This window comes from Porites lutea, chromosome 12, assembly GCF_958299795.1.
Source record: "Porites lutea chromosome 12, jaPorLute2.1, whole genome shotgun sequence".
NCBI classification, from domain to species: Eukaryota; Metazoa; Cnidaria; class Anthozoa; order Scleractinia; family Poritidae; genus Porites; species Porites lutea.
In genome coordinates, this window is record NC_133212.1 from 13,924,755 (window position 1) to 13,937,281 (window position 12,527).

The window sequence follows — 12,527 nt, forward strand, 5'->3', positions numbered from 1 at the left end:
AGGTGCACGTCTGTGATGTTGAGGCGTTTTTCTTGTCAAATAAATCGGCAACACTTTTAACTGAATTAAGAAGACTTTAGCAATGGTTGAAATTCTTGCAGCATAATGATGCTTTATTTTATTGTTTCAAATTATTTCAGTTAAAGTAAATTTTCCAGTTATAATTATTTACTTTCATCGCACTTGCCCACATAAATACACAGGATTAGCAAATACGTACATTCAAATGACGACAAATATTTTTATTAATTTCCTCTGCATTATTTGGGAATATTTTAGTTTATATGAAATAAAGCTAAAACAGAGGGCTGAATTAGAACTGTTTCAGGTTACGAAATCCCTTATTATTGACCAAAATTACAGCAATTGCTTAGTTTTCATGACTTATGTTCTGACGACGACTTGTCTGAGATTTTAAGAACCATGTTAATTGCTTGGAAACGGCGTTCCTTTTTAATCATCTCAGCAAAAATAACAAAAAATTTCCCATTTAAAAGTTAATTAAACTTTTTGTTTGCCTTTTAACTCCGCAAATTAAATCCCCTGCTACTATCAAGTATTCTATAAATCACCCGCTTTGTATTGGGTTAATCACTTGGACTTTTCACCAGGTAATAACAAGAGTATACTCCATGGCCCTCAAGATGATATTGGCCTTGGTGGGTACAGAGTAACTGATCCTGTAGTTTATAACCCTCTCTTCTTCTCTCCTGCTGATTTTCAATGAATTCCAATTATCTGAACATTTTTAGTCAGCATTCTTGACGCAGATTTCCTTCTAAGTCTATACAATTGATATATATATATTTTTTATCTGTGTCCGGTACATGAAGTTTGACCAAATTTTCTTACTATTTGCCCCTTTGGCCGCCAAAAAAGGAAAAGGGTCTTTCCTTCTTTCTTTGTAACTAAACTATCAGAACGTCATGTTGTTGCACTGCAGATTCTGTGCAGTTTCCTTGCCAGCCTTCCACCAGCTGAGGGTATAAGCTGTTATTCATGCCTAGAGTATCCAGGCTCGAGCCAAACATGCAGCAACCCTTCCATAATTCAATGCGGACCCTATTACGACTCTTGTGTAGCTATGAACGTTACATCCAACATAATGGGGATTCATTCTTCAGCAGCCTTGAAAAACTGCTCGATATGTAACCATCAGTGCAACGCAAGCTATGTCTGTGGCCTAGTGAACAGCTCCATATCTCAATCAAATGGAACCCTACTCTCATGCTCATTGAACTGTTGCTATGGAGATCTTTGCAATGGGCAAGGTGGAGGAGGTATCCTATCTCTCTCTCTTTTTTTATCATTTTTCGTAATGTCGTGGTATAATATATAGATTTAGCCACAGCTAAAAGCGAAGCTCCCATTGATAAATTTATAACTTAAATCAAACAGTAATTTTGTATTCCACAAATCAGTTAACTTAAGGGCACATTCATGTGACTTTTGAGGGAAAAGCTAAGTGATTTTGGAGTGAAACAAACCTTGCATCGAGTTGATATAGCCTTATATGTACAGCCAAAAAAAACAATTTTTCGGTCACATTCATGAGCAATAATGGCTCTTGATCACAGTAGATAAGGCGTGGAAAACAAATTCTTGGAAAACAAATCAGGCCGAATTTTTTTGCGTTCGACAAGTTTACAAATTCTTGCCAATAAATCTGGGTGCGTGAAAACCATTCTTTTAATTATTTATTTATTTTTATACACCACATCTGAGAGAAAGAGTACTATTAAGCGCTTTTTTTATCATACAGTCCTCGTACAAAATGCAGTATTTCACAATTTTTCAAGACAAATTGCATGCATTCAATACTCAGGACCATCGAAGCACGCGTGGACTTTTAATCAGCGAAGCCGTTCAAAAAATGTCCAAAATCAAATATACGGCCAGCCGGTTCTAACTTTTGACAAGCGCCAAATTTGCGAAGAAATTTTAGAAGAGTTACGCTTCAACGTGATAAAGAATTTATTGAGTCTTTTTTTTCTTAATGGTTTTATAACGATGTGTAATTTTAAAAAGCGTTTGATACGCTCGGCATTTTGAGTACTCCTGCAAGCGATGTTTATGAACGCCTGAAAACAAACGGCAAAGCGATGAAAATTACACTTTTGAGACTACCAACAATCAATAACGAAATATAATTCGGTAGAACATTTACAGAGACAACAATTTTCATTCACGAAAGCAAATGAGTATTTAAGTGTCTCTAAGAATCCTCAAGTCTTTACTAGTAAGCTTAAAGATTAAGTTTATGTTTTAAGCCGCCGGTTTCCCGGTGTTTGCTTTTTTTAAAGATGAACTCAAGACAAGAAAATCGCTCAAAGCTTTCTTTCTACAGCCAAAATTATAACTAAATATTATTCGGAAAGTTTTTTCTTTCTATTTACGGTGAATTAATATCGACTAAAGGCTTTTTAAAGTTTTGTAAGCTTAAGCATATGTCAAACCTCATACTAGGTCAGATCAGTGTCTCAGTCAAATCTTAATACAAACGTGTATAAACTAGCTTCATAATCTGCGCCGCTGGACTTCATGAAATTAGATAATATATAGATTTAGCTAGGGCTAAAAGCGAAGCTCCCATTAATAAATTTATAATTTAAATCAAACAATAAAATTGTAATCCACAAATCAGTTAACTTAAGGGCACATGTGACTTTTTAGGGAAAGCTAAGGCTGAGTGATTTTAGAGTGAAAAAAAATCTTACATCGAATTGATAGCCGTATATATACACCCAAAAAATAGCAATCATCTTCGATCACGTTTAAGAGCCATAATGGCTCTTGATCACAGTAGATTAGGCCTGGAAAACGAATTCTTGGAAAAGAAATCAGGCCGATTTTTTTGCGTTCGACAAGTTTACTTAACAAAATCTTGCCAACAACTCTGGGTGCGTGTAAACCAACATTTCATACTTTTTATACATCACATCTGATGTGAAACAGTAATATGAGGCGCTCTTTTTATCATACAGACCTCAGACAAAATGCAGTATTTCACAATTTTTCAAGACAAATTGCACTCATTCAATATTCAGAACCGCACGAAGTACGCGTGGGCTTTTAGCAAAACCGTTCAAAAAATTTACAAAATCACCTATACGGCCAGCCGGTTCTCACTTTTGACAAGCGCCAAATTTTCAATGAACATTAAAAGAGTTACGCTTCAACATAATAAAGAATTTATCGTGTTTATTTTTTTTTTATTTAATGGTTTTATAACCGGCGGTGTGTAATCTTAAAAAGCGTTTGATACGCGCGGCATTTTGAGTACTCCTGCAAGCGATGTTTATGAACGACTGAAAACAAACGGCAAAGCGATTAAAATTGCAAGAGACTCCTAACAATCAATAAAAGAAATGTAATTCGGTGAAACACTTACAGAGACAACAATTTTCATTCACGAAGACTAGTATTAAAGCGTCTCTAAAAATCCTGAGTCTTCAAGCTTAAGCTTATAAAGCTTTTAGCCGGCTTCCTGGTGTTTATTGTTTTCAAAGATGAACTGGAGGCAAGAAAATTGCTCAAAGTTTTCTTTCTACAGCCAAAATTATAACTAATTACTCTTCGGATCGTTTTTTCTTTCTATTTGCGGAGAGAAAATATCGACTAAAGGCTTTTTAAAGGTCTGTAAGCTTATATCAAACCTCATACTAGATTAGATCAAAATTATAACTAATTACTCTTCGGATCGTTTTTTCTTTCTATTTGCGGAGAGAAAATATCGACTAAAGGCTTTTTAAAGGTCTGTAAGCTTATATCAAACCTCATACTAGATTAGATCATTGTCTCAGATCTTAATACAAACGTGCATAAACTAGCCTCATAAACTGCGCTCGACTTCATGAAATTAGATGTTAAACAACAGACACATACACCGAATACAATAATACTGAGGCTTACCATTCGAGATGCAGCTCCTGAAAGCTATCAAGTAAGGCCAGAATCGCTTGAGGGACTTTTCAACCCGCATCCAGCAAAACGAAAACGATGTCATCCGAAATCGGATTTCCAACTTTGACAAGCGGCACATTTCTCAACCAAAAATTCAATAAACAAACCAGCCATGAATAACAGAAGACTGTTGATAGCAGCTGTATTTCATTTTGCGCATCCAGTGAAAAAAGACAGTAAAAAAATATCACAAGATGACAAAAAACTCTGTCAGCTTCAGCTGTCAAAGTGAACAAGTTTCAAGATGCTGTATAAATTTTCTGCATGAACACACCTGTCAAATTTTGACCAATCAGAGCATAAAAATTGGACGGTCTTAGAGCGTGATGAACGCGTGACTATGGTGAGAAAAGTGAAAAGCTTCTGTCTCCCTTGCTTGTATTTTTAAATGACTGGCTGAATTTTCGCGTCCGAGATCAGTTTGAATTCAAAATGTTAATAGTGCGGGGCCATAGTGACATTAACACAACACTTTCTGTCATCATATCATTATTTTGCTGCCGTTCTCTTTGCCTTTGTATTTCTCTTTCGCGTTGCCTTTGTCTATTCATTCTAGCTCTCTAGTTGTGCTTGCCGGCGTTTTTCACTATAGTTTTCTCTCGTTCTTCTCACCCTGACTCTTTCTACTTGCCGACCTTCTTCGCTAAAATTTTTTCTTCTTCTTCTACTTCTAACGCCCTCTCTTTGGCGATCGTCTTCGCTTGCTCTACGCGTGTTGACTCTTGCTCTCTGCCGTTCATCTTCTCTTTGCTCTTTGGTTAAAACCTGTCGTCTACACGCTAAAATCTCTCTGCTGTTGTTTCTTTCGTAAGTTGTAATAGAAAGTTATAAACGCTTTGTCAAAAAATCTTTTTCCTAAGTTGCTTTGAAATTTATTTTTTCAAAACCAGTTGAGCGAAATAATTGCGCGACGTTGCGCCACGCGATTTCCCGCCAAAAAATCTCTACTTTCCCCTACCCCAAGGGTCCATGCGGACTACTTTCCACTACCCGGAAAGTCCATACGGACGGACGTACGCTGACGTCATAACCAAACTTTCTCGGATGGATAGTTTACCAAATTATCTTAGTTATGGTGCTCCGCTCGCGCGCGTTTTGCGCGCGCAAGCAGCTCCGCTATAAATACAATAATTAATCAGGCTTACCATATTTCGAGATTCAGCTGCTGAAAGCTATCAAGTAAGGCAAGGATCGCTTGAACCTTTATAATTCTCGTACGCATCAAGCAAGGTGAAAAACAAAAACGATGCCATCCGAAATCGGATTATCGGCTTTGACAAGCGACGCATTTCTCAACCAAAAACCCAATAAACAAACCAGCCACGAATAAGAGAACACGCTTGATAGCAGCTGTATTTGGTGGAAAATAACAGTTAAACACATCACATCACAAGTTGACTCAAAACTCTGTCAGCTTCAGCTGTCAAAGTAAACAACTTTCAAGATGCTGCATAAATTTTACGCATGAACTCACATGTCAAATTTTAACCAATCAGAGCATAAAAATTGGACGTGGAGCGTGACCAACACGTGACCATGGTGGTCAGCGGATACCCTGTTTTGACAGCTGTCAATTGATGACAACATTGATGTGCAATGAGCTTTTCCTGGGCTCCCAAAGTAGCTAGAAAGTGTGAGAGTAAACATTGGTATACCTGTGGTGCGGACGGACGGGCAGCGGGCGGGCCGACGGGCGGGCGGGTGGTGTACGGTCACGTGATTACCAAATTTTCTGGGATGGGTAGATTTACTGTACTTACCCATGGTGCTCGCAGGCGTGCTTCGCGCGCCAGAGCTCCGCTAATAGCGGCATACAATGAAAAAAAAAAAGTAATGAAAGATATTTAAGAAATGGTAAACGTGCAGCTTGCAACCATGGAGTTATGGATGCACGCGGGAGGTTGCTAAGCACGAAAGAAGCGTAAGAGTCTTACGAGGCGATAGCCGAGTGCGACTCTAGCTTCTTGAGTACTTAGCAAACCTCCCAAGTGCATCCATAACTCCATGGTTGCACAGCTGCAACGTTTACCATTTCTTTTATAACATAATCAAAAGAGAAAAACATTATCTTCCATTTGCCTTCGGTTGAGTCATCGGTACGAGTTCATGTATGCTACCATCTTCCCGCGCGTAAACAAATCATGTTCTATGTTTTTCAAAAACTTGCCTTTGAGTTTTTGTTTCGCTGAATCAATCGTTCTCCGTCGTCAGGTAAATTGCAAAACGTTTTTCGTTGTTATTCTAAATGGCATCTGTCTACTCGCTCTTAATATTAGGGTAAAAATTTTCAGGGAAAACTATAGATGCAACTATAAACACCAACTAAAAAGACTCTAAAAATAAGCTAAAACTAAATAAATGAAATAATTATCGAGCTTATTTATGCGACAATTTTTGAAATAAACGTAAAGGAGAAATAGGAAAATTTGACTGTAATTCCTTTAGAATAACAGGTAACACTAATTTTAAAAAGAAATTAACTAGCTTTGTATCGAGATCTGTCTGGGGAAATCCATCTATGAAAGTCAAAGTTGAAACTGAAATTCGCCGACACACACCCGGCGCTGAAGCTGTTGTTTTTCGACCGTTCTCTGAACGACTGTTATGAATGAACACTGAGGAACAAAATAATACACACAGAAGTTATTTTTTGAAACATTTATTTGAAAACCCAAATGTTTCTGTACTCAAATGAAATTCGCTTATTCCAGCGTAATGTGCCCGTTTAAACTCAACTAAAATTTTTCATCGATGCGATAAAAACTTCACAACAAAGCTGTCTCGAATTTGAGCTTGTTTCCTAAAATATTTGCTATTACATAATATTTAGCATCAGCTTGGCCAAAAAGTCAATAACACAATGCTAATTGCTAAATTTACATTTCAAACAGACTTTCTCTTCCATAAAAAAAACACACAAAATGAACCTTAAATCTTAACTCGCTCGATTTTATATTCAGCCGATTCTAGGCCCGAGGAAAACAGTGATTAATTCATCCAGGGCAAATTTGTCGCTTGATCTTTTGTCTTTTTTCCTTCAAAACGACAGCTTAGTATGTTCTCCGACTTCCACTTCTCATCTGTGCATTTTATCGGTGTATTTTACCGTCAGGAGAGGAGATTTGTTGAATTTACCTAAATTTTACCGCGCTAGCTCAGTTACTTGGCGTGCACCCACGGTCAAATGGTACTGGCTAACTGACCAATCAGAGAGCGCGATTTACTTTTGTTATGTTATAAATATAATTGCCTAGCATTCGGGCCGTGATCTCTTCACTACTTTAATTTGATACACTTTCATTGTTGCCTTTACGCGTCGGCAGGGTAAGGGTACTTTCTCATATGTCAGAGCCGAGAAAACTTGGTTTTACGATATTGAGGTCAGAAATTTAGGTTCCGGGCTTTGGCTAGTAAAATAGGTACGTAATATAGCCTTATCACTACTCACAATCTCATCATTTAAAATGTCCTCAATATAGAGGCCTTTCAAGGGGGTATAAGCGACAGGCGTAGTATATCCCGAATACATCCCTGAGGAAGTTACTAACAACTACAAAATCAAAATAACTTTACTTAAGGGTTTTACAAGCATATGACAGTTAATTTTATTTATTTACCAGGGATATCTTTATTTACTTATTTATTCATTTATTTGTGTATTTTCAGTCATATAGCCGATGTAAACCATTACTTGATTCGCACAACTTTATCAAAACAACAGTTGTGGAAGTTAACATTGTATTTTAAGGCTTTTGCATCCATTTCTCTAAATATACAAGTAAATGAAATTTACTCTAAATCTGATTAAATATCAGGGGAAATTTCTTATAACTTGCATTTTGCACTTGTCGTGCTTTATAGGAAACGTAACCTTGCCTCCATGGACAAACCCACCGCCGACAACTTATCATCCACCGTTCACCACTCAGAGCCCTTCAGGTGAAAGATATTTTAATTTATTATAATTATAAGTATAGACTACGAGTAGTCCCCCATTTTTCCTCAGGGATAGTAGAGCGAGCGAAACTCGAGCGCGCGTGAAAATCACCCCACACGAGAAAATACGACACGCGGCGGAGAGAGAGAAAAATGAGGGACTACAGGCGAAGCCCAAGCTTTTGACCCTTCGCGGCCGACTGATTTCGTATCCCCTTCAAAATTAATTAAGCGCATCCAATGGGATTCCTTCCCTCACTGAGCTATCATTGCTCTTGTCATCGGTAAACTGCGGGGATATTTATTGCAAGCAAAAGAAAACGGCTGTTTCGTGTGAAGAACTTGAGAGGGTAGGCAACACACGACTCTTACTGATGCCAAACTGCTGCTTGTTCCTATGAATTTTTTTTCTGACGGGTAGATTATGCTCTGGAGAAAAACTTTTTGACTGAGCAAATGTGATTTTTGCCGCTTATTTCATACTGAGAGGTCGTGACACGCATATTAATTTTCTGCGGTTATTGTTTATGGCATGATTTGCCCTCCCATGCAAGAGCATTTTCTTTGACCTCTTTTGAGAAGTAAGGCTCTTCAATGCGGCTAAATATGGGTCTTGGGTTGCCTAATTTCTTCGGAGATTGCCTCCTGGATCTGAATAATTTTAAGCGATTTTCTTTTTGGCCGTGAATGTGAAGGTTTCCTGCGATTTTTTGTCACGTAGAGTAAGAAGGATAGTGATATCCAAATCTCAAAGAATGGATTGCAGCGTAAACTAAAACTACATCAACTATGGAGAATTGGGATGTGACTCAGTCATGACTGCTCATGAGTTTTGACTGCCGCTTGTTTTTCTGGAGATAACGTGAGTCTTTGGACTGGAGTGCGTAGTTCCTCCCTCGGTGATAACTTTTGAATAAGCTTAACAGCCTTGCGACTGTTCTGTTATTCTCACCTTGTGATCAGGCAAGACCATGGTTTCGGTTCTCCATGCGAACCTCATCAGTTGCCGGGTTGGCTTTCTTCTTAGTTGCTTCTACAAGAGCAACTCTAGTTATTTGTTCTGCTCTAGGTATTTGTTGTGTAAATTGTGATTATGTCGAGTGTTGATAGCGGCTAGCGCTTTTTTGACATATGTTGACAGATTTCCATGGAAGAGCCAATCAGAGTTTTGCGTTGTGAGAGCAACGCATAAGTTCAAAAGTTTGGGCTTTGTCTGTAGTCCCTCATTTTTCTCTCTCCCCGCCGCATGTCGCCTTTTCTCGCGTGGGGTGATTTTCACGCGCGCTCGCGTTTCGCTCGCTCTACTTTCCCTGAGGGAAAATAGGGGACTACTCGTAGTCTATTATAAGTACTAAGATTTACTCACAGAATGACAGTGATGAAAAAATTGTACTGTTTTTAGACACAGCCAATCAGCGACGGTAAATTTTCACTAGTGAAAAGTGATTGTACGCCCCGTCTATCGGGAAACCACCTGACTTTAAGCGCGAAAACTGGCAAGCGCTTTTTCATTTTAAAGATGTTGAAAAGGTTTGGAAACGTCGGGAGCCGGGAGCCGGGGGCGGGAACAGAAGTCTGGGAACGAGTAGTCAGAGGTAGTCCGTAAAAATCAAAAATGGCCGATAAGGATCAAGGATCAACGTCGCTATTTTACTTGAACTATATGCTCATGAGGTGCTTGAATAATGAGGAGGTCAGATAAGCTTAACTTCACGACATTTTTCACCTATGTTTTACTAAACATGTCCTTTTTCTCAAGCCCAAATTAAGACATGTTGGCGATGAGATAAAAACTGTAAATCTAATAATAGTATATCAACAAACCTATGGTGAGAAGTAAGTGCAAGTTGTATTATTTGCATGTAAACCCTCTAGTGAAAAATAGTACCCCTTTCACAAGTAAGAATGCTGCATCTCTTTTAACTTTTAAATACACCCTCTTTACAATATGAATAAATCGCTGAAACAGATGACAGATTCCCCCCTTATGGGGGGGGGGGGGGGAGGAGGTAACTGAGGATTTGCGGTGAGTGAGAATTAGTGCATGCAATGCAATCCAATGGTTTTAATGCAGGAAAGGGTCGTGGGTTTTTTTTGCAGAACTACAAATGGCCGCCGAATGACTCTGAGGTTTAGTGATTAGAGTTAGGAAACTGAGTGAATCAGGTTCCATTTTGGGTCATACTGGCAAATTGACCTGAAACAATTGTTTCACAAAATAAACTGAAATTGTTTGATTTTCATGTATTAGTAGTGAAACACTTCGATGAAAATCGTGAATTCTTGCAGTGTAGTAGATCTAATAATAGTAATAGCAGAACCAGATTGTTAAAGTAGTTTTGGAAATTTGGTGATAAAATGATCAATAAGATTTTTCAAACCAGTAATCTCTGTCTAAGGAAATAGGAGACGTCTGCACACGGGATACCTCGCTGCTTCGATGTATGTTACCTATCAAGGAAAAGTCGTTCATTCTTTGGTGGGCTAGACAGTATATATTCGCTTGAGTTCAAGATATGTGGCTGTGCTTTGCGAGTTTTTCTCCCGACTACATATTCTTTCAACTGCTTTTGGAGCATATTTTTTTCCTACGGGTTTGTCTTTTGTTGTTGTTGTTGTTGTTTCGAGGCGGGCCCACACCCCTGGATATGTTAAGTAAAACGCAAAAGGTAGAAAATGTCGACATGAAATTATTGCCTCCGCATATTATTTTAAGCACTTCAAGAGCAGATAGTTCAAGTAAAATAGCCACGCTTCTCTATCATCGATCTTATCGGTTTCTTGATCCTTAACGGGCCATTTAGGATTTTTGTGGGGCTTACCGCTGACTACTCGTTTCCAGACTTACGTTCCCCGTTCCCCGCTCCCGGTTCCCTGTTCTCCATTTTAGTAACATGCGGTTGGCAAAATTCTCGATAGTTATGAATACCCTCGACTTCCTCTCGGGTTTGAATAACTGTCTCGAATTCTCCCAACCCCTCTCCCGTTTATATCAGGTTACATAAAAATGGAAAACGTTTTCGCTTAAATAATACATAACTGGAGATCCCGCCTATTATTACGTCTCTTTGCATTTAAGACATTTGACGACCAGGTTCCATTATACCGAGAGGGTTACACCTCATGGAGTTGATGTGTTGCCCTAGCTTTCATTTCTACGCATGTATCATATCTGATCATCAACTGAATATAAGTTTTCCTCGTAAAATATAAGAGTAAAAAAAGAGCGTAGAAGCATAAGAGGAGAATATCTCCTTTTATATTTTGTTCGGATATTACGTACTTGACTGTCAAAGCTAAATATCCTTTTTTAATAATCGTGTTCGTTTTAATGAGATACTATTTAAGCGATTTATAGAATCATCTCACAAGTCGTTATCTGTCATTCGTGTTTATAATAACAGGGTGTGGAGCTGTTGTAAACAACACCCTCAAAAGTCCAGGATATCCTAGCAGATATCCAAATAACATGGATTGCGTCTATCGGGTACAAATTCCTCTCGGAATGATATTGAGAATCGTCTTCAGATCTTTTTACCTGGAATCTAGGTAAGGACTTGCTTTATCTACATGATTTCTTAATAATGTCATTATAGTTTTCTTACATAAGCTAGGAAGGTTTACCTTAGTCGATTCTAGAGATCGGTAATCATTTGGGATACTAAAAAGCTTCAGGTGTCGAAGATCATTTTTTATAATAAGTTAAGAGCTATTTAGACTTGGGGAGGGAGAGTACTGGTTTCACTGGGCCCCCAAAACTCTGAAGTTAAAGAGCTTCAAAACTGATTTCCTCGATTATTCATACGAGTTTTAAGTAAAATTGAATATATTCCAGTAAGAATATAACTTCTTGTTCTAGATATGACTATTTGACGATCAAAAACGAAAACAATCAGACCTTTGGAAGATACACTGGTTTGCTGTATGGAAAATTTGTTGACGTTACTGGACAATATGCTGTGTTGTCTTTTCAATCGGACGGAAGTATTACAAAGCCTGGATATGTGCTGAGATTCTATTTTTACAGTTAGTGCATTTACAATTGTTTTTTGTTTTTGTTTTTTTTGTTTTAATCATTTTTATCACAAACAACGCCAAACCTCGTTCCCAGGTTCTCTCTCCTACCCATGTTAGCTTGCTCTGCAGGGAAGTGTAGGAGAGAACCCTGGGAACGAGGTTGAAACAATGCCTACCTTAAACATTAGTTCAACTGATTGATATTCATTTTTTGTGTGGTATGCTTAATATAATATTAAAGGCCAAAAATAAAATCAGATAGTTAAAAATAGAACATAATTATACACAGTTAAAACTGACGTCCCTTTTTTTTGCTCTTGATCAGAAACAGTATAAGATAAATCTAAACTAGTGAAAATAACATCTTTATCGAAGTAGAGTAGATAAAACCGGGCCTAAAAAAGCTGTCGGACCTGAGTGGCCAGTGCTGCGTCGATGTCTTCAGACATCGCTATGTAAATCCTAGGAGATGAAGTAAAACTTTCCGTTTTTATTTCTATCTCCTCGATACATATATTTTTTTGCAATTTCTAGATGATTTTTAAGTTTGTTTTTGTTTTTTATCTCTCTCTCTCTCTTTAAAGGTCAATAGAAATCACGTGACCAGTAAC

At 38.0% G+C, this 12,527-nt stretch overlaps 1 protein-coding gene across 1 annotated transcript in view; it reads left to right on the forward strand.

The window, feature by feature from the left end:
* The first annotated feature begins 608 nt into the window (after positions 1 to 608).
* Positions 609 to 12,527, forward strand: part of LOC140954084 (scavenger receptor cysteine-rich domain-containing protein DMBT1-like) — a 34,327-nt gene continuing 22,408 nt past the window's right edge. The window contains exons 1-5 of the mRNA XM_073403485.1: positions 609 to 659; positions 944 to 1,280; positions 7,825 to 7,902; positions 11,304 to 11,448; positions 11,759 to 11,925. Coding sequence (XP_073259586.1) covers positions 633 to 659; positions 944 to 1,280; positions 7,825 to 7,902; positions 11,304 to 11,448; positions 11,759 to 11,925 — 754 coding nt within the window. The 5' untranslated portion in view covers positions 609 to 632. The remainder of the gene's footprint in view (positions 660 to 943; positions 1,281 to 7,824; positions 7,903 to 11,303; positions 11,449 to 11,758; positions 11,926 to 12,527) is intronic.